Genomic DNA, 23,555 nt, shown 5'->3' with positions numbered 1-23,555 from the left:
ATAAGTTCTAAGGTGTCAGTATACATAGTTACAACGGCTGCCCCATCCTTCGAACCGAAACGCATTACTACGGCAGAAATGGGCAGGGTTGTGGTACCTACCCGTGCGGACTCACCGAAGGTCCTACCACCAGTAATTTGCTTCCGAAGCAGATAGCCGTGAATTCATATACATTCTTACACATTACCTCTTTGGCAGATCGAAATCATTACACTCACAGTACTTAAATTGGTTAGAAAATCTTCTTCCCTTAGCCCACGTTATGTGGGATCGGCGCGGCGTGTCCGGTGCTGATAATGCCATATGGAATACCACAACGAACCAGTTAGTTTCTTGTATTCCTCCACCACGCTTCGCTCAATCGAATGTCCGCGAGAAGCGTCAGTCTAAGCTCACCGCCAGCACTGGCTTGTTCGTTCGTAATTCAGCGTCGTGTGTTTCGCAAGCGCTTTTTTGCTTTCTTTCTAACAAACATTAGGTGCCTGGTCGCGGCCAGTGGCGACACGCCTGCCTTACCGAATGGTGCTAATAAAAATGTCGTACTAAAAAGTGATTTTCAGATTTTCAATAAAATTGATTGCACACTACTAATCACCGTGTTTCCCTGTATTAAAAGGTGAGTTTTTAGAATACGTTTTTTTTGGTTTTATGGTCGCTGTTTTCTTAGCTTAGAGAACGTCTAGTGTTAAGTGGCCGTGGATGCAGATGGACGTTTGAGAAGCTTTGAGATGTGAGGTCGTAGTCTCATGTATTGAACGGGAGTTTGCCGACGTATAAACGCGGAATGCATAGCTACTTATATTATGGTCGAAATATAACGAAAACACTAAGAGTAAATATTGTTGAAAAAGAAAACGAAATCTCTACATATAAATAAAATTGGAGTGTCTGATTGTAATATTGAAATAACCGCTTTTTACTACATGCATATGAATATATATACGGTACATACACCAAAATAACATTTTTTGCAATTTTTGTCGACAAAGACATGTCAGTCTGTCTGTATGTTCCGGCTAATATTTGGAATGGCTGGACCTATTTTGACGAGACTTTCACTGAAAGGTAGCTGATGATATAAGGAGTAACTTAGGCTACTTTTTTTAGATGAGCTTCGCTTATCTTCTCTTCTCTATATATAAAAATGAATTGTTGTTCGTTAGTCTCGCTAAAACCCGAGAACGGCTGGACCGATTTGGCTAATTTTGGTCTTGAATTATTCGTGGAAGTTCAGAGAAGGTTTAAAAGGTGAATAAATATGAAAATGCTCGGAATTATATAAAAACAAACAATTTTGTTTTTCCTTTGATGTGTCCCCCGTCGGACTGATTCCTTTTGTTTGTTTTAAGTTTATTTTATACAAGAGCTTAGGTCTATTATTTATCGATTGAGGCATTATGAAGTCTGCCGGGTCAGCTAGTTAATAATTAAATTAAATGGTCCCGAAAAGCGAGGGCGGATCACTAGCTCATCAATAATTTTAATTGTACTTGAGTCGAAATAATTGTGATTGTTGAATTTTCGTTATCAGAAATAGGTAAGATATTTTTTTGAACAAAAAAATTATAATAAAAAGGTTTTCATTATAATGTAAGGTTTGCATGCAAACACAAAGTCATCATTATCAGATTTGATTATCCGATTGATTTATGTGGAAGTTAAAAATTCACACCACGCACACGAGTTCGATTCCCTGGTATCATCCATCCATATATCCATCACCTAAGTATATTTCATGTGCTTTAAGCTCGCAGCGAAATACATTACAAACATTATCATATACCGGGTAATTACCACGTCTACTCGTCATAATGTCGCTTGCAACAGCCGAAATATTGAGAACAAATCAAATGTGGCAATCGTGGTAATTCTTACCATTGTTGTAAATTAAATATTACTGTAATTTATTAGAATTCTAACGAGTTGAACGCCGGATCTTTTCAGTGGGCTGCGAATCAGATCCCGTGGTAGATTCGGCGAAGCACTGCTCTTGCTAGGGCTAGTGTTAGCAAACCCTCTCAGGTTGAACCCGTGAGCATAGATAATACACATAAATTAGTCATAGATAAGCAACTCAAGCACTCAACAATAATGTTTACGGGCGTCGGCCACTAGATGGCTTCACTTCGATTAGTTTCTCGTTGCTCCTGTAGATGGCAGTAACATATTACCTGTCCTATATTTTATTTTTGATGATGGATTTTGTAAATTTTCAGAAACCACTGATTGATAAAATTAATCAATTTGTCTATAACAAATAAAGACTTGTATGATTTATTAATTTGTTTATTTCCTTTGTTTAGTTACACAATAATTAAATGCCTTTTGACTTTAACAACATATAAGTTTAGGGGCATCCGCTACAAGATGTCGCTAGTTTCCATACAAAAAAAATTGTCCTAAGGTATCGCAAACTCAGGCTACCCTGCCCGTGAGCTTATCTACCATAGGATCTACCATACCATACTAGCCATAGCTGGAATAGCTCCCTAGGCTTCCAATGATGACGTAGGAAAAAAGACGCCCTTTAATATAGGCACGCACACAGGAAAGAATCATAGTATAGATATAGATATATACATAGATTTATTACCGCCAACGTTCTACAGAAGACGCGTGTGCATTTTCAACAAGTATATTTCATTACATTACACCTATTTAATTTATTTTTATTTGTATGGCTTAGATGTGTGATCGAGCTCACGGCCCACCTGGTGTTAAGCGGTTACCGGAGTCCATAGACATCTACAAGGTAAATGTCACCACCCACCTTGAGCTATGAATTCTAAGGTCTCAGTATAGTTCCAACGGCTGCCCCACCCTTCAAACCGAAACGCATTACTGCTTCATGGTAGAAATAGGTAGGGTAGTGGTACTTACCCATGCGGACACACAAGACGTCCTACCACCAGTAATTACGCAAATTATAATTTTACGGCTTTCATTTTTATTACACGATGTTATTCCTTCACCGTGGAAATCAATTGTGAACATTTGTTGAGTACGTGTATTTCATTAGAAAAATTGGTACCCGCCTGAGATTCGAACACCGGTGCATCGCTCAACACGAACGCACCGGACGTCTTGTCCGTTAGGCCACGACGACTTCAATTGTTAATTCGAGTGTCTTTGCACGCCGTCAAAAATGCCTTTAATTCGTCAGCAACACTTGATCGGGGAATGATTGGAGGAGTCTGACGAAGATCACCTAACAACAGAACCATGGCTCGACTAAAAATTGATTATTTATTAAAAAAAAATTTAAAAACTAGCTAACCCGGTAGACTTCGTAGTGCCTCAATGGATAAATAAAAGACCTAAACTTTTGTATAAAATAAACTTAAAACAAACAAAAGGAATCCGTCCGACGGGGAAAGGTCAAAGGAAAAACAAAATGGTTATTTTTATATTTTAATTCCGAGCGTTTTCATATTTATTTACCTTTTAAACCTTCTCTGGAGTTCCACAAATAATTCAAGACCAAAATTAACCAAATCGGTCCAGCCCTTCTCGAGCTTTAGCGAGACTAACAAACAGTAATTCATTTTTGTAGACCAAATTTTTTAATTTATTTAAAAATTTAGATTTATTTTAACGTTATGTCCAGTGCCTCCAGTGACCTACGCCATCGTTCATTTCTTTTGGTGATGTTGTAAATTGGTGCTTAGTATCAACTAATCAATGGAAATCAGTGCAAATGTTTAGTAGTAAATTCAAGGCAGAATGTGCAATTCCTCCACCTTCTACCAATGTTGCAGCTTTTTATTTATTTAATTTTTATAGCATAGGTGTGTTGTAGTGGTTGAGTTGCTTATCTATAACTAACTTATATGTATTATCTATGGCCGTGCCAAGCTAACTTGTTCGTAAGGACTTTTTGGCGGGAACGCGAGGAGTGAAGTTGTGTGATTTGTTTTATTTTGTCTATTCAGTGTTTCTCCAGGCTTAAATGTGTAATAATGTTGATTTATTAACTGTTTAGCATCTTTGAAAGTGCACAAAAGTGGAAAAATCAAAACAAGGCCGCTGAACGTAACTTCTCCAATGAAATGAGATGATGTGGGAAGAAATCTCAGTAAAATGGTGGTTATTTAGTGAGACTTTTTCAGTGGACTTTTTGGAGGATCCCGAAAAGTTACGTTCAGCGGCTTTGTTTCATTTTCCCACATTTGTGCACTTTCACACTGCAGATATTAAACAGTAGAAAATACATTAAATCAATAAAAAAACACACACAGTACCACGCATTTGACACACGTACGCGTAATTACTTGGGTGCGTCGCGTAGGGTACCGGTGACCTACATGACAATCTAAGGGTTAAAGAAACCATATTTTTTTTCCTACCTATGCTGATAGCCTTGAGAGGCAATTTCAACTCCTCTTTGAGGTGTAGATGAGCTCACGGGGCTCAAGCCGGGAGTTTTGCTAACCCCCTGTTTCTCTATTTACACCATACACCGACACAATATCAAGATACGCCATCGATCTAAAGTTCCAAAGAAAATAAGTAATGGCCAATGAAAACCGAAAACCTGTTGCGTGTTTTGAAAACGCGTAAACCGACAGACATACGTACGTCTGTTACATATATTGATTACCTTATCCAAAAAAAATTTTTTTTTCTACGTTAACTTGTCCCGTGCTAAGTTCGTAAAGAACTTGTGTTACAGGTACCAGATAACGGAAATAAATGTAAGATTTTTATTAGACACATACATATATTTAATATACATCCATAACCCTGGAAAAGACATTTATATTTATCATACAAATATCTTCCCTTGGCGGGATTTGAACCCGCGACCCCCATATGTAGTGACCATGTTACTTACCAATACACCAGACGGCCGTTTAATCAATATATGTATTATATTTTATTTATTCATTTAAGTCAAACACGATTCAATGCTCCAGTTCTTGGGAATTCATGAAATGTCCTTATGAGAAATTTAGGAAGTGAAATAACTCAATGATTTTACGATCTCTTATGAATACTAATGTAATGCGTGTATACTAATATTTATAGTTAGAAAGCCAGTTTTTTTTTATTTGTTTTTTTATTGCTTAGATGGTTGGACGAGCTCACAGCCCACCTGGTGTTAAGTGGTTACTGGAGCCCATAGATATCTACAACGTGAATGCGCCACCCACCTTGAAATATAAGTTCTAAGGTCTCAAGTATAGTTAGAACGGCTGCCCCACCCTTCAAACCGAAACGCATTACTGCTTCACGGCAGAAATAGGCAGGGTGGTGGTACCTACCCGTGCGGACTCACAAGAGGTCTAATTACCAGTAATAAATCGATCTTTGTGGCGAGGCCTGGGGGAGGCCTATGTCCAGCAGTGGACGTCCATGGGCTGATAAGAAAGAAAGTATTTTTGGGTTTATCAAACAAGGTACCGTATGTGTTTGTGACAAAATGAAATGAGGCAAAATTAATCTCAAGTGATTCATTTTGCCTTCGAGGTTCATTAGCACGTTGCAACACCAGACCCTGTAGTGAGAGGATCTTTTATTAACGTATTTCCCCGCGTCGGCAAAGAGAAAGGTGTGACCACAATTCGCACGGACACTTTATCTTTAAAAAATATTATTTTTTTATTGCTTTAAAGGACAGTAGAAATCTATTGCTGATATTATAAAAATTTCACTGGTGGTAGGACGTCTTGTGACGCACGGGTAAGTGCCACCACCCCATCTATTTCTGCCGTGAAGCAGTAATGCGTTTCGGTTTGAAGGGCACGGCAGCCGTTGTACTGTTAAAAGTGAGATCTTACAACTCATGTCTCAAGGTGGGTAGCCGCATTTACATCGCAAATGTCTATGGGATCCAGTAAATACTTAACATCACGTGGGCTGTGAATTCGTCCGCCCGTCTAAGCAATAAAAAAAACGAACTTTGTTGTCTTTAGGTGAACTGATCTAGATCGAATCAGGACCAAACCTCTCTCTGTTTAGTCACCGTTTGCAGTCTATGGTGATTCCTGCTTCGGCAAGGATAGGCGCGACCTCCTGCTCTCGCGTTGTCACAAGCTTAAAACGGTATCCGATCAGGGGATGCCGCATTTGCTAACCTTATCTTATCTTAATCTATTTGGAGTTGGGAAAATAGTTTTCCAGGCAATTCAAAAATACCCTGCCTTCTGCCTTCCTTCCTGCCGTCCTTCCTTCCTTCCTTTCTGCCTGCCTTATTCATCTCCAAACACCAGAAGGTTTTGTGACTGTGTTTTTTTTTATTGCTCTGATGGGTGGACGAGCTCACAGCCCATCTGGTATTAAGTGGTTACTGGAGCCCATAAACATTTATAGCGTAAATGCGCCATCCACCTTGAGATATAAGTTCTAAGATCTCAGTATAGTTACAACGGCTGCCCCGCTCTTCAAACCGAAATGCATTACTGCTTCACGGCAGAAATAGGCAGGATGATGGTACCTACCCGCACGGACTTGCCAGAGGTTCCTGCCAGCAGTAATTACCTAAATTATAATTTTGCTGGTTTGATTTTTATTACACGATTTTAATATTAACGATATTAGTTTTATCATTTGACTAGCGGCCCGCTCCGGCTCCGCTCGGTTCTTTAACAAAAATTTCTACAATATTTGACGTTGTTTTTCTTTTAAATAAAAGAACACTTATTGTGGCATAACTACAATAGTTAGGCATATGCTGTCCCGACACTTTTTGTAAATAATAATGTATTTTACAAAGTCGTAGTACATTATTTTATTCTATGATCAATAGTTTTCGCAGCGCACGCGATGTAAAGAATATTTTAGGTAATTTTTTTTCCCCTTCGGTTACATTATTGGAAATTTAGTAAGAATCCCTAATTTTTTTCAAAAAAGATTTAGCCTGTCACTCGGGAATAGTATAGGTTTCAAACAGTGAAAAAATTTTTCTAATCGGTTCAGTAATTTTGGAGCCTATTCAATACAAACAAACAAACAAATCTTTCCTCTTTATAATATTAGTATGAGATAGATTACAATATTAATACCGATTTTTAGTGAGTGAATTGATAGCGGTTCGAATGGTGGGGCAGCCATCTATGATTTAGGTTAGGTTGAGGTTCTCGCTATAGTGGCCAGGACGCGGACGTAAGGGGTTGCGGATGCGTCTCCAGCAAACTCGCTCATCTCAAATTAGAAAACTATAGATGATCGCAACGGTTCAAGGTTCAGTGCGTAATGCAATAGCATTTCTAATGCGTGTCAGATAACCAGTTACCCAACGCGGTGTTACGATATGAACTTTATGAAATTTCATTGGCTTTAGCGTGAAATCGATTCAAGGTCGACTCTTGAATACAGCTTTAATGGACAGTAGAAATCTATCGCTGATATTATAAAATTTTCACTGGTGGTACGACGTCTTGTGAGTTACATACGGGTAGGTACCACCACCCCGCCTATTTCTGTCGTGAAGCAGTAATGCGTTTCGGTTTGAAGGGCGGGGCAGCCGTTGTAACTATGCTGAGACCTTAGAACTTATATCTCAAGGTGGGTGGCGGCGTTTACGTTGTAGATGTCTATGCGCTCCGATAACCACTTAACACCAGGTGGGCTGTGAGCTCGTCCACCCATCTGCGTAATAAAAAAAATAAAAAACTTAAGATACTGCTGCGTGGCGATCTCCAATTGCATTTGTTGAAAGACTTTTGCTTTCTTTGTTGCAGGACGTAATATTGTCGAAGCAAAACAGCTCAATATGGACGACATTACATTATTAACGACGACAGACAAAATGGAAGCTTTTCAGTGAGTTAATTATATAATGCTTTTCGTTTGCAAGCTAACGATGACCGGGTTTCGTTTGCTATGGGTCCCGGTCAGACGGGGGTCCCGGATAAATCCGGCTTTGAATATCGCGAAGTCACCATTATATTGTGAGAATTGCTATGTTGTTCGTAGAATCAAAAGGCTTCTTGTGCCTTCGATGGCATAGGCGAGGATACAACGTGCACGATTTTGAGGGGACATCGTCATAGGTCATGAACATCAGCCATCTTCTTCTTCATCATTCCCTCACAGTGTTCAATCATGGGTGGTATGGACCGCATGGTATAGACTACCACCAACCACTTCCTTTACCAGATCTGACCATCTGGATGTTGTTTTGCCTAGGGCGCGCTTGCCCTCATATGCGACCCGAAATTATGAACTTCTCTAATGTCTTGTCTGGGAGACCGCATGATATGTCCGAAGAAGCTCATAACACATTCCTGGCAGATGACAGAGAACCTTTTTTGAATGTTCTCTCCCTTAGAATGGACATAGCCAAGCTTTAAATGCATCTCCAATTATAGTAGTCCCAAATGAGCAATTCCTTAAAGCAATATACGTTGCCGGATTAGGTTCAGTTGAGTTGATGGGAGTGGGATTAGTGGTTCATTCGAGAGGCCAATTCCAATTTGTTCAAGAAGAAAAAAAGCACTTGATATGTAATCATAAATAACTTCAATAATGATAAAAGAGCACACGAGGGACAATAAATCTCATAAAAATTACTCATTCGACCTAATTCACTGTTGATATCATTGTAGGAAACAGATGGAATTCCTGAATGGAAACGATCCCAATATGGTGAATCGCAACCAAGAATGTCTCCCAAACTATCAACTCCTGAGTTCATGTCCAGCGGAAGCCGTGGCTGACTTCTACGACGGTTCCGTGATCCTCGTGACCGGAGGAACAGGATTTGTGGGTAAAGCCCTATTGGAGAAGCTCTTGCGGAGTTGTCCAGGTATTGAGACAGTTTATGTCCTGATGAGGCCGAAGAGAGGTCTCACAGTCGAGCAGAGGTACAAAGAGCTTTTGAAGAACCAAGTAAGTTTTAAAGGTCTTGTTTTTTTCACGAATTAAATTTGTTAATCTGTATGTTTGTGCAGTCATATTGCGATTTGCTATTGACATAATTGGCAGGTATCTCGACGATGTATTGCGGGAACCATCATTTAGAACAAACTTTTCGACTGTAGCTTTTATGTTACTCCTGAGCGATAGTCAGCAGCTTGGCTCTGCCTCTGGTATTACTGATATCCAAGGGCTCGTATTGCGCTGTACAGAATCTTTCGTGTACTGCCCAAAAAACTGTATTTTCGATGTTAGATCATAGGAACTGTTTTGAATAAATTATAAAAGAAATCGAAGGATTGTGCGACTTTGGATTGTCCTCATCGGGCTCCCAAGTGTGGAAAATAGATTTTTCTTGTGCTAATTAAAGAATTCTACTCAACTCCTAAATGACTTGAACTTCTCACATGCTCGATCAGGTTGTCTAAGTCATGCAAAGTCCCAAAAGTCTGCATCAAAATTGGTTAAATTTAGTTCTGTTTTAAGGTCCGGCCTTAAATAATAATATCTTTCAGGTATTTGACCACATCAGGACTCGTTGGCCCGAGCGCTTGAGTAAGCTTCACCCCATCACGGGCGACGTTTCGGTCCAGAACCTCGGAGTCAGCGTCGACCAAAGAGAGCTGCTGCGGCGTGTGACCACAGTGTTCCACTCGGCGGCCACAGTCAGGTTCACGGAGCCTCTCCACGTCGCAACCACGCTCAACGTTCAAGGCACCGCCTCGCTGCTGAAATTGGCTGAAGACATGCCCAAGCTGAAGGTAGGAGATGCTGCCATTTTGAATCTTAATATCATATTAATGTAGGAACGGAACGGAACGGTATGGATGAATGACGGATATGGAGCATGACTGAGTGAAAGAGATAGGAGATGTCGTGTTAGGAAGTAAGAAAGACGGTAAATGAATGCGGAACACATAGTTTTATTTTTTAAGTGAGAAGAGGGTAGTTTCCGGATGCGACAGCAGACAGACGCGGCGTAACTCTGAAGACGTAAGAACTTTTTTTTTAAGGGCTTTTATGACCTGGTATATGAGACCTTTAAGTCATGTCTTATTTTAATTTATGTTCTTATTTTTATGAAAAATGATAATTTGAAGTGAAATTAAATGAAATGAAAATGATTAATTTGAAACAATAATCAACTGGGACGAAATGAAATGAAATGAGACAATATGGGATAAAATATATTCTCAGTAAAATGGTGGTCATTTGCTGAGATTTTTTCAGTGGACTTTTTGGAGGATCCCGAGAAGTTACGTCCAGCAGCTTTGTTTCATTTTCCACATTTGTGCACTTTCACAGCTGATACTAAACAGTTAATAAACCACCGTTACTACACATTTAAACCTGACGAAACACTAAATAGACAAAATAAAACAAATCACACAACTTCACTCCTCGCGTTCCCGCTAAAAAGTCTAAGAAGACGTATAAATTTTAGTTACATAGATTAAGAAAGACGAAATAAAAATCTAATAAAAATTAATTAATTTCAATTATAAGTTTGAACATTATTAAGGTTCTATTGTGACATTTCTCTATTATTCAATGTTCTATAATCATATGTCGCAAAGGCTACACTATAGACAAATAATATTAAAGACAAACAATATTAATCTATTCTCGATTTAACCTCAGACTTTAACAATAAACAAAAGAGTATATCTATGCGTGTGTGTGTCAAATACATGGTAGTGTGTGTAATGTTTTTTTTTAATCGATTTAATGTATTTTTATAAATAATTTAAAAAAAAATATTAGCATTCTGCATCCCTTCTCTATATTCTCTATAAGTGTTTTTTTTTAAATATTTTACCTTAGTGGTTTTATAAGCTTTACGAGCTCACAGCCCACCTGGTGTTAAATGGTTGTGGTGGTGGTACCTACCCGTGTGGACTCACAAGACGTTCTACCACATGGTAGTTTAGTTTAACAGTACCTTGTTATGCCTTCACATCCCTTATGAATTCCGCAAAGCCATAATTCGTGCCAATTTCAAGGGTTAAATAGCCGTTAGCGCTGTTTCTTTCGTTCTCCTAACTAAACCTCAATTTACAGGCTCTAGTCCACGTCTCCACAGCGTATAGCAACGCTCCGAGATCTTATATTGAAGAGCGCGTGTATCCCCCTCCTCATGATCCGGACAACATCGTCAGATGCACCCGGATGCTACCTCCGGAGACGGTTGAAGTTATCGCCGATAGCTTACAGGTAATATTTACGACTGTTACGAATTGGCTGATGCGTTTGCAACACTAAAATCACATAAATTCATTTAATGAAAGCGTGTCAGCGCTGAATCCTCAATAAGGCAGTGCTATTTTAACAAAATTCACCCCACGTCTTTACGGATCCATCAGATCCAATAACCTCCGCATTAGACGCCTTCAGCTAGGAGCAGGCTTAGGGACGCCGGAAACCGTAAATTTTTTGTCCGAAAACTCTTTGTCGAGTTCGACGAGTAACCTAACCCATGCATCAGCCCGCTGAGTTTCTCGCCGGATCTTCTCAGCGGGTCGCGATTCCGATCCGGTAGTATATTCATTCGCGAAGCAGTTGCTCTTGAGTTCTTAGGTCTCCTTCGGAGGCGCTCGGGCAGCTGTTAGCATATCCCACTCCTCCTGGCTGAGCCTTTGCTCGCCCACCTGTCCTGTTGAAACTGGAAAGGCCACCTATATGACACCCCACTTTCCGGAGACAGCGCTTCGATACCTTGCTGTGATTCCGTTTTAGCTGTCTATTTTCTGCATGCTAAGGTAATCAATCTTTTTTTTTTGTAGGGAGACCATCCTAACCCCTACACCCTGACTAAGGCGTTGGCTGAGTCCATAGTGTACAGTCACACGGAGCTGCCGGTTTGCATTGTGAGACCTTCGATAGGTAAGCACCAAAATTTATTATGGCACGCTAATTAAACAGTGATTACTTTTCAACGACTTCAAAAAAAGCAAGTCGCAATTAGACAGTACTTTTTTATGTGCGTTACCGCGGAGCTTTTTTCCGGGTGAAGCGCTTTTAATGATTCCGGTTTTTATTTACTTGAAGACGGCTGCTTCGCAAGCGATTTAAGTTTTACCAAGATCTGGCGAGTAGGTTTTGAATTAACCATAAATAAGGCACGTTTAATTGACTTCGACAATATATACAATGTTTTTATGTATTATGTACGCACTATTATTACTGAATTTGGAGAATTAAAAAAAAAACAATCGCCAGCTTATTTCGCAGGCTCATGCCAAGACTGTGGCTCATTTCGGAATCCATGGTAGAATACTTCGATCCTAGAAGGCACGTCCTTACGGATCCATCAGATCCAATAACCTTTGCATTAGATGCCTTCAGCTCTAATACTAGTAGAACCGGTAACCGTAGTTATCGAACTTGGCAGAGTTTGACGTGCAACCTAACCCATGCATCAGCCCTCTTAGCTTCTCGCTGGATCTTCTCAGTGGCTCGCGATTCCGATCAGGCAGTAGATTTATTCGCGAAGCAGCTGATCTTGAGTGGTTAGATCTCCTTTGGAGGCGCTCGGGCACCTGTTAGCAAATCCCACCCCTCCTGGCTGGGCCTTTGCTCGCCCACGTGTCCTGGTGAAACTGGAAAGGCCTCCGGGTTAACAGTAATTCTTCATTCATAAAAAAGAATAGTTTGACGTTTAAAAAAGTACCTTATTAAATTAAGTGTGGTCAGTCTTAATTTCACAATCTTAATTATTTTCCTCAAATGTAGATCAATTTTCGTAATTCTTTCTGTTATGTGTAAGGGACATAATTGTATATATTTTTTTTTTTTTTAAAGAAATTGCGTATTAGTCGCTATTCCGTCGGTCCGCTCTTTATACACAGTAATAGAGTCGATCTTGATCGAGAAAATTTATTTTCTATTTTTTAGTTGTTTTTTTTTATAAAAGCGTATTTTGTTATTTTTTTTAAATTATTATTTATTTTTCATTTTTTAGTTGAATTTCAATTTTTTCAATTATTTTTTTAATGTTGATTTGTCATGGGTCCTTACTAAGTACCTATACCAAATTTCGAGTTAATCCGACGTTTTGAAGGGGGTCAAAATCATGTTCAAAGATTCCGTTACAAGCATACATACGTCTGAAGCTAACAAAAGCGTATTAAAAAGAAAGACACGCTTAATAAATCGACTGACTCGGTGGGGTAGTAGTTAGCGAACCTAACTGTTGCGCCGAGGGTCGTGGGTTTGATTCCCGCATCCGGCAAACATTCGTGCGATGAAAAGGTTTATTTGCCCTTCGTCTGGGTGTTTGTTTCCTCGCGGTTGTCATCCGAGTGTCTTCGCAGAGTCCTTGAAAACTTTAGTCACATTGCACGGAAGGATGGTAGCAATCTCGAGAGGCTCGTCATGACTGGTAACAAGAGACAAGAATTGATGGAGAAAGATCGTGCATGCGATGGTGATACAAAATGGTGGTCACGACCCTCAGTAGTGAGGAATACAACGCATGGAGGAGGGTGTTTGTTATCTATCTATGTATATACTTAAGAGGTATATAAGTATGTTTGTCAGTCTTTGGTACTCGTAACACAAGGAATCCTAAATTGAGACCGGACGACCGTGCGTCGTAAAAAATAAAAAGGATTATATGTATGTAACCTCTATATGATTTAAGACATAAATCTTAAAAGAAGTTATAATAAGTTACTAGCCGTCCTCGCCCTCTTCGCTGGGCATTTAAAATTAACATTATTATTTATTGTTATTATTATTAGGGAGTCCAACACTCATATACTTAAATATTAGCCTTTCCATGAAGTTACATGTATTTTCTACATGGATACCATGTTTCAAGTCAATCGGATGCACGGTTCAGTGGTTATAACGGAACATCCGTAAAAACCACTGTAGATTTATATATTAGTATAGATACAGATGACATAAATTGTATTATATTTTGAATATTTAAACACAAATTATGGTGAAGCAATAGCTTAAATGTTGTTTCTTAGCAACTTAGTCTAAGCTATAGTTTTATTGGGCTAAATTTTATTTTATGGTCCATAAAATAATACATAATAATACATTATATTATGTATTAATGCAACTTTTATTATGATCACTCGTAAAGCCCCGTACCCGTTCATTTGTGATAATAATAAATTAACAATAATAGATGCCTTGAATCTGTATCAAGGCTGGTAATACAAGCATGGGAAGCCGCCATTTGTATTCGATCGATTTTTATTAATAATTCAAGGACGCACGTGAATTGTGGACAGCTGTGACCTAGGCTGCGAGGGTTTGTGTTGCGTTTCAATTCTGTTAGTTGAAGATTTACCTTTTTTTATTGCTTAGATGGGTGGACGAGCTCACAGCCCACCTGGTGTTAAGTGGTTACTGGAGCCCATAGACATCTATAACGTAAATGCGCCACCCACCTTAAGATATAAGTTCTAAGGTCTCAGTCTAGTTACAACAGCTGCTCCACCCTTCAAACGGAAACGCTTCATGGCGGAAATAGGCAGGATGGTAGTACCTACCTGTGCGGACTCACAAGAGGTCCTACCACCAGTAAAAAGCTTGTCTCCGCATTGCTTCTGTTGTGAATTAGAGTTTTACATCGCACCGGTTAGCATGACCGGTGTACGAATCCCGCAGACAGATACCAATATTTAGTTTTTTTTTCCTTCCTATGCTGATAGCCTTGAGAGGCTTCGGCTATTTCAGCTTCTCCTTGACGTTTAGGTGAGCTGACGGGGCTCAAACCGGAGTGTTGCTAACACTGGCCCTAGCAAGAGCAGTGCTTCGCAGAATCTACCACCGGATCGGAAACACGACTCACTGAGAAGATCCGGCGAGAAACTCAGTGGGCTGTGTCTATGGGTAGTTTCGATAGTGAAATACGTACTTAACAAATCTTCGCGAATGATTTTAACGATGAAAGAATTATAATCGTGTAGTAAAAATCAAACCCGCAAAATGATAATTTGCCTAAATACTGGTGGTAGGCCGTCCTATGAATCCACACTGGTAGGTACCACCACCCTGCCTATTTTTGACGTGAAACAGCAATGCATTTAGGTTTGAATGTTTAGGCGGCAATTGTAGTATAGAACTAAGACTTGGAACTCCCTTCACAAAGTTCAAATACAAAAAAAAACAGCTCATGTTCACAGACGGCTTCCAGCTCGCTGAGTTTCTCCCCAGATCTTCTCAGCGGGTCGCGATTCCGACCCGGTAGTAGATTCATTCGCGAAGCAATTGCTCTTGAGTTGTTAAGTCTCCTTCGGAGGCGCTCGGGCAGCTGTTAGCAAATCCCACCCCTCTTGGCTGAGCCTTTGCTCGCCCGCGTGTCCTGGTGAAACTGGAAAGGCCTCCGGGCCACCAGTAATCTTTCGGTCCTAAAAAAAGACGGCTTCGACGATTTATTTCCATGATTGCTTAGAGCACCGTTTTGTTGCTCATGCCGGTGAAAGATCTGACCCTCACTCGATTATTAGAATTAAACTCCAACTAGAAGAAAGAAATTATTAAACTCCAACTAGAAATTAAGTCTCAGGCTATTTACTGGTGTTAGGCAGTCTTGTGAGTCCGCACGGGTAGGTACCACCACCCTGCCTATTTCTGCCGTAAAGCAGTAATGCGTTTCGGTTTGAATGGTGGGGCAGCCGTTGTACTGTAAAAACTGAGACAGAACTGATGTCTCAAGGTGGGTGGCGCATTTACGTTGTAGATGTCTATGGGCTCCGGTAACCATTTAACACCAGGTGGGCCGTAATCTCGTCCACACATCGAAGTAATGAATAAAATCAAGGTGTATTAATTCCGTACAGTAAGTAGATAGGGAGGAATAGGGACTAGAGTTAGAATAGGGACAAATCTGGGATGTCACAATACTCTTATTGAGTTGTTAGATTTAACTTTGTTGAACTGAAAATGACTTTTATTTAGCGCTTAAGAATATTAAATAGTTTAATTTAATCATCAAAGTTTTAAATCATTAAAGATATTAAAAAGTTAATTACCGAACGTTGGGTACCTACCTAACAACTAAATAGTGCCAGTACTACCCAAATACTCTATTGTCCCCATACGTAACCTGATTCACCCCAAAGCCAAGGTGAATCGGGTCAAGCTAGTTTTTGTAACTTTTTATGATTATTCTTTAATAAACTATATGTTAACGCATTATAAATGAAATGAATAATTAAACTACCGGAACCAATATGATCTCTGTTTTATTAGTATAACTACAAAAAAAAAAACGATAAAAATCAATGTCGAACTTAATAAACAATAGTTTCTTTTTTATTTTATTTTTCATTTTTTAGTTGAATTTAAATTTTTTCAGTTATTTTTTGTTTTTAATTTTTTTTCTAATATTGAATTGTCATCGGTCCTTATTAAGTATACCAAATTTCGAGTTAATCCGACGTTTTGAAGGGGGTCAAAATCATGTTCAAAGATTCCGTACATACATACGTCTGAAGCTAATAAAAGCGTATTAATAAAAAGTGTCCCGATTCCCCTCATTTTACGGTACTCAATGTTATCAGACTTTTGAATTATCCGCTCATCATAAATGCTTTCTTCGGATTACAGTGACTGCGGCTTCACAGGAGCCGTACCCGGGCTGGATCGACAATATCTACGGAGTCACCGGTGAGTAAGAATGAGCTCTTCGATTCTTATGGGGTACCTTTATGCGAATCTCGCGTTGTCGTGGCCCAATGGATAAGAAGTCCGATGCGATGTCCGATGCGAAGTCTAGCGATGCAACGGTGTTCGAATCCCGCAGGCGGGTACCAATTTTTCTAATGAAATACGTACTTAACCAATGTTCAAGATTGACTTCCACGCTGAAGGAATAATATCGTGTAGTAAAAATCAAACACGCAAAAATTGTGATTTGCTTTATTACTGGTGGTAGGACGTCTTATCCGTCTTGTCCGAATCCGCACGGGTAGATACCACCGCCCCGCCTATATCTGATGTGAAGCAGTAATACGTTTTGGTTTGAAGGTCGGGGTAACCGTTGTAACCATATTAAAACTTATATCTCTAGTTAAAATAACAAAAAATAATTCGTGAACCATCGTCAAGTCAATCGCAGTTAAGTATTGTATGAAAGCTATTTATTCGCATGGTATATGTCGGCGTTATTCCAGACTTTTCAAATTTTATAAAACATTAACATTACTTGCTTATTACGAAAAGCCATGTCTTAGTTCTTAGACAATTAGCCATTTTGTGATGGTTATAACAACTATAGCTTCTTTTAAACAAACAAATGTAATTACTGCGAAACAATTCATAAAATGTAGCTTAATATTCACAATAATTATTTTAGTGATTTTTACATGACTCTGACATTAATTTATTTTATATAAATTACTTTTAACTAATATAAACTAACATTATTAATACATTATCCAGCTTATTATTAGATGGCGTCAACAACATGATTTGCATAACAATTATTATTACAATGCTTAATCAAATTAATAATGTTAATAATTTATTATTAGTATTTATGCTTTATTTTCTTCTTCTTCTTCTCCATCGTGTCACTCTTGACAGAGTGGTCGTGATCGTCATATAGTGTTGGAAGGGGCAGACTTGATGCGTCTCACGATATTTGATTATTTGACGGTCATTTTGGTAAAATATCAGTTTCATCTTACTGTTACGCCGGTAAGAGTAACGTTATCTGTCGCCGAATAGTCGAACGAATATCGAAGGATCTAGTAGCATCTAGAACGCTCGAGAAGTACAACGCCATCTATTGTCAGATAGCGGAAAGACAATACTCTACTTTTGTGGAATATGCTAGGGATTTCGTCTTGACTATAAAAGCGTTACAGGGACGGCACGCAGTCAGTTAGTAATCGAAACTACTCGAAGCGAAACAGCGAACGGATCACCTGAAGTGAAGCGGAAGAAGCGAATTGAGAATTTGAAAGTGTTTGTGAAGTGTTGTGTTTTCTAAGTGATGAATACAGTTGTACTTTGGTGGAACATTTATTTATCTCGAACCCCAACGCGTAACATTACTAATAATAAATAAATAATAACCTAGAATAAACTAAACTATAAATCATGTAAATAATTATCATTAGAGGAGATTGGGCCTATATACCAAGGGAATACGCCGGCTGATGTCTTGCCGATTTCAAACTGGTGTTTTGATTTCAGGTATTATAATGGAGATATCCCGGGGCACGTACCGTTCCGGGTATTGCCGGGAGCGGTACGTCGTGGACTTAGTGCCGGTGGATATGGTGGTCAACTCCTGCATCCTGGCCGCTTGGAGACAAGGAGTTAAACAGTATGCAATTTTTTTTTCTAAGCTTTTTCCATTTATCTATTTGTAATCAGACTTTTTTTATTGCTTAGATAGGTGGACGAGCTCACAGCCCACCTGGTGTTCAGTGGTTACCGTAGCATGTAGACATCTACAACGTAAATTCCGCCACCCACCTTGAGATATGAGTTCTTAAGTTTCAGTATAGTTACAATGGCTGCCCCACCCTTCGAGCCGAAACGCATTACTGCTTCACGGCAGAAATAGGCAGGCCACGACGACTTCAAATTTGACCCCATATCTCCTTTCCAGGCCGGGCCGCTGTCCAGTCTACAACGTGACTTCGGGGTCCATCAACCCGATCCAGTGGGGCGAGTTTACCAGACTATGCGTGAAGTGGGCGAAAAAGAATCCAACGAAGTAGGTTCTTCGCTTTACAAATCAAATATGAGAGACGAGAATTATTTTCTTCTTCTCCATCGCTCCCTCATTGCTGAGGATAGTGACTCCGTTTGAGCTTGTCGACTGCCAGAGACGAGAATAAATTCTCCGAAATTATTTTCAACAATAACCCTGTATCAACATATTGTCTATAGTCTGGACTACAACTAATTGAGCCTAGTAACTACAATACCAAAAAGTATATCAATGGTCCAATTATACCTTAAATAAGGAGGTATTAATCCAAATGTAGACATAGACAGAATTTAGGTACCTACCTGTGCAAGCCACCCATACACTCCGTCAACAATGCCAGTGTTTTCAGTGGGCCGCGTTTCCGATCCGGTGGTAGATTCTGCAAAGCACTGCTCTTTCTAGGGCCAGTGTTAGCAACACCTCCGGCTTGAGCCCCGTGAGCTCACCTACACGCTCGTTTACACTAGCATAGCACCACAAGGCTACCAGGTTAAGTTGGAAAAAAGCCATTGGTCCCTGACTTCACTGAAAAGTCGCTTCGAGGTCTTTTAGTAGATGTTTTCGGTCATCAAAAGCTATTTCCGTTAATTTCAGGTACGTGATGTGGTATCCGAATTTCTCATTCACCGAATCACGGTTGATAAACACGTTTTGGGAGATTACGTGTCATTTCCTGCCGGCTTTCCTGTACGATTTGCTACTGCGAGCCCAGGGGAGGAAGGCTATGTGAGTACCAGTTTCATTAGCCACTTGAAAATTGCTTTAAAGACAACCAGGCGCTTAAAAGAGCAACTCCTACAATATAGTTTCGATATACCTTTGTAGTCGTCGTGGTCTAAAAGATAGCAGACGGGTACCGATTTTTCTAAGGAAATACGTAAGACATGTTCACGATAGACTTTTACGGTGAAAGAATAGCATTGTGTAATAAAAATGAAAATTGGTAAAATTATAATTTGCTTAATAACTGGTGGTAAGGACGTCTTGTGAGTCCGCACGGATAGGTACCACCGCCCTGACCGTTTCTACCGTTAAGCAGTAATGCGTTTCGGTTTGGAGGTTGGGGCAGCCATTGTACTGTGCCGCCACTGCAGTGGCTGCTACGAGGACACGGCGGAGCACACGCTCGCGCACTGCCCCCCTTTCTGGGGGAAAATAGGACCGGACTTGTCGCTTCCGACCGTTGTGGCTACGATGCTCGGCGGCGACGAGTCCACCATCTCTCAGAAGGAGGCGGCGAAACGGGAGAGGGAGAGTTCTTCTTCCCTCTCGGCACCGTGCCGCCGCCGCCGAGCCGGGGTCCGGAGGAGGGCGTTTGTCCAGCTCCGGCCCCTATGAAGAGGCAGCCTCCTCCCGGTGATGGTCACGGGGTGACTTAAGGGGGTTGAAGCTGCGCCGCACGCTACCGTCACTCTAGCGCGCTGGCACCAGGAGGACGGGACGACGCGTCGGCGGCTGCGGATTGCGATGCGGTCCGCATTTTCGTCATCGCTGTCATCGCCGAATATACTGTGGAAGAGCAACCCGGTCGGCGGTGTATCGCGTTCCGACCCGGCCGGCTGGTTCTGGCCCAGCGGGGTATCCCGGAACACCAGCGGCACCGCCCGGGTGGCCTGGTAGGGCCACCGTACCGCGGAGACCGTCGTCGTTGGTCGTCGACTATCGCCTCGACGACCCGTCGGCGTCCTCGGGGTGGCGCCGCGTGTCGGGTTGTAGTGTTGACCGCGGGAACCCCCCTACTCTGACCGGGTTTTGACCCCGGACGGAGATCGGACGTTGGGTGTAAGAGTGCAGGGGAGTCGCTTAGTGCGGTAGGGCCCTAAAATTCCTTGGGCCCGCGGTCTCTCGCAACACCTTGCAGATCGTCAAGTCCCACATACCCCGCGCGCCCCCTAGGCGCGGGGACCTTGAAGTAGGTTTGGCGCACGGCTCGAAAAATAAAAAAAATAAAATAAAAAAAAGCCGTTGTACTGTAAAACTGAAACTAAGAATTCGTGTCTCAAAAATTAGCTGACACCTTTTTTACGCCTTGTTCAATCAATCGTCTTCGCCATCTTGGAATTTCTTTGTCATTCGCTTTTCCCTTTCTTATCGTTTCCTCTCACTCACACCTTAACTCTCCCTCCTACTATTTTCATACGTTCCGTTGCTATCAATCCTACATACATATGTATATACATAATAAACTATCAGACCAAGAACAAATAAACCTGGTTTATCCCACGAAACGAAGCGAACCCACGACCCTCGGCACCATACTTTGGGGTGTTAACTCCTCGTGAATAATATATTTAATTGAAAAAATTGGCACCTGTCGGCGGGATTAGAACATAAGAAAGAACAGTCCCATCGCTCGATTCAAGTCCAAATCACGTCTTATCCTTTAGACCACTTTATGAACAAGAATTACATTACCGCCATTTTTCTAATTCCTCGATCTTCATTCAAAACATTCAAAAGAACGAAGCTCTCGTTAATGACATGATATTTTTTTCAACTACCTTCAAAATTTCTAGCATGATGAAAATCGCCAGACGTTTCAAAATGGCCGCGGCTACAGGGGAGTACTTCGCCAACAACGAGTGGCAGTTTGGCGTGGCCGAGCTGCAGGCCTTGCAGGGCGAAGCCAGTTCCACTCGAGACGCCGGTCAATTCCCCTTCTGGCCGGCGGGCTTCGATTGGGACACGTACATCGGGGCGTACATGTCCGGAATACGGAAGTTCATCCTAAAGGACACGGTGGACTCTTTACCATACGCCAGGACCAAGTTAAAAAGGTTTGTTAATTGGAATTCCACGTTTAAGGACATCCAAGCCCACAATACACTGTTTTTTACTGGTGGTAGGACCTCTTGAGTCTGCACGGGTAGGTACCACCGCCCTGCCTATTTCTGCCGTGAAGCAGTTATGCGTTTCGGTTTGAAGGGCGGTGCAGCCGTTGTAACTATACTGAGACCTTCGAACTGATATCTCAAGATGGGTGGCGCGTTTACCTTGTATATGTCTATGGGCTCCAGTAACCAATTAACACCAGGTGGGCTGTGAGTTCGTCCACCCATCTATGCAATACAAATAAAATAAAATAAAATAAAAGAATCAGTGTTACAAATTCCGCATTTTAATTGAATTTTATATCATTGTTACAGATTATTCTGGATACATAAATTACTGCAGGCCGCTACCGGTTATTACGTATTCAGGTTGTTAGCTGGACGTTTACGATAACGATACACAGAATCTACTTTGATGTTTAGTTTTACAAGAATATTCAAACGCTTACTTAAATGAGTTTTGTTGTTTGTAAGCGTATTGTGAAGTTATCTTTGTAAGTGAAGAATAACTAGGTGTTCACCCTAACGCGGTTTCAATTATCAATACATGTTCTAGTTTATTTTTACTATAAAAACGTAAATAAAATTTTAGATATTGTATTATTTAAGGTAATTGCTAGTGGGATAAACGATTAAAAACACTTTTACGGTTTAGTCTCGTGTCGAAGTGATAACTTCTGATGGGAGGGTAATTGATAATATTTATTCATATATATTTTTTATATGTATATCTATTTATTTAAGTACGAGTATTTGTATCTATAAATATTATGCATGTTATATATAGACATATGTTTAAGTACCAAATATCACTATAACACTACATCTACAAAGGTTCATCTCTGCACTCCCCTAAGGTAAACTGTCAGAGAATGCCTATGGCACTAAGTCTGCCTTTATACTGTCAAGTATAGAAAGTTATAAATAAATAACCCTATTCGTTACGTAACGCGTTATGGCCCCAGTCTGTCTTGCATCCCTTTCTCTCTTCGCGGGTCTGTTTTGGAAGGGATTTCTTAAAATAATAAAAGGTGCTGATGTGTTTTATTTTCGTGTGCACTCTACGAGGTGATTCTGTTGTGTCATAATTAATTACAAACTACCCACATATATAGTTTTTTTTTAAATAAACTCGAAGCTCTCTATCTTGCACAGCGTTTTCTGGGATTGTCATCCGATTCGAGCTTCGAGAAGATTCCTAAAGCTCAAAAATTTGCGCTTGTAGCTTTCGGGTGATTCTGATAATAAGCAAAGTGCGAATCAATTTTTTTTCCTGCCTATGCTGATAGCCTTGAGAGGCTATTTCAGCTTCGCCCTAACATGTATGTGTGCTCAAGGGGCTCAAACCGGAGGTGTTGCTAATACCAGACCTAGCAAGAGCAGTGCTTCGCAGAATCCAACACCGGATCGGAAACGCCACTGAGTAAATCCGGTGAGAAATTCAAAGGGTTGTGTGTACAAGCTGGATTGCATGTCGAAGGCTATAAATTAGACGCATACTTTGTTAGAAGTTGCGTGTTATATTTTATAATGATAAGGGTTAAAAATAAATAAAGAGAGCGTACAATTTTATAAAATATCTTTTATTTGTTTTTATAAGTCTGACCTAACCTAGTGTAATAATTCAAGTCAACATTCCTTTTTTTATTGCATAGCTGGCTGGACGAGCTCACGGCCTACCCGGTGTTAAGTTGTTACCGGAGCCCATAGACATCTACAACGTAAATGCGGCCACTCATCTCGAGACATGAGTTCTAAGGTCTCAGTATAGTTACAACGGCTGTCCCGCCCTTCAAACCGAAGCGCATTACTGCTTCACGGCAGAAATAGGCAGGGTGGTGGTACCTACCCGTGCGGACTCAAAGGAAGTCCTACCACCAGTTAATTTCTAATGCATATATAGGTTTAGAACTTCAAATTCAATTTCTATTTCAAAGCAAGATTTTTATTTATTATTCTTTTAAAATTAACATATTTTTTTTAGTACATCGATGGGTGCATGAGCTCAACACCTGTCTGGTGTTAAGTGGTGATCTGAACCCATAGACATCTACAACCTAAATGCCACCACACGCCTTGAGATATGAGTTCTAAGATCTCAGGATGCTTATAAAATTGAATTTTAAGTTAATAATCTATCTATATGTAAATATTTTTGCGTTACTTAATGTTCA

The 23,555-nt window shown here is 40.4% G+C and overlaps 1 protein-coding gene across 1 annotated transcript; it reads left to right on the top strand.

Annotated features, from left to right (window-relative positions):
* Positions 1-368: 368 nt before the first annotated feature.
* Positions 369-21,972, top strand: LOC114248992 (putative fatty acyl-CoA reductase CG5065). The gene is made up of 12 exons (XM_028182447.2): positions 369-616; positions 7,683-7,764; positions 8,550-8,832; positions 9,375-9,620; positions 10,921-11,073; positions 11,643-11,742; positions 16,432-16,491; positions 18,025-18,157; positions 18,446-18,553; positions 19,145-19,276; positions 21,067-21,327; positions 21,697-21,972. Exons 2-12 carry the CDS (start codon positions 7,715-7,717, stop codon positions 21,773-21,775), a joined length of 1,605 nt encoding a protein of 534 aa, XP_028038248.2. The 5' UTR covers positions 369-616; positions 7,683-7,714; the 3' UTR covers positions 21,776-21,972.
* Positions 21,973-23,555: the final 1,583 nt, after the last annotated feature.

Source organism: Bombyx mandarina, chromosome 23, assembly GCF_030267445.1.
Source record: "Bombyx mandarina strain Sakado chromosome 23, ASM3026744v2".
In the NCBI taxonomy this organism is placed as follows: Eukaryota; Metazoa; Arthropoda; class Insecta; order Lepidoptera; family Bombycidae; genus Bombyx; species Bombyx mandarina.
Note: the sequence above shows the minus strand (reverse complement) of the source record. Positions and strands in the feature narration are given on the sequence as shown.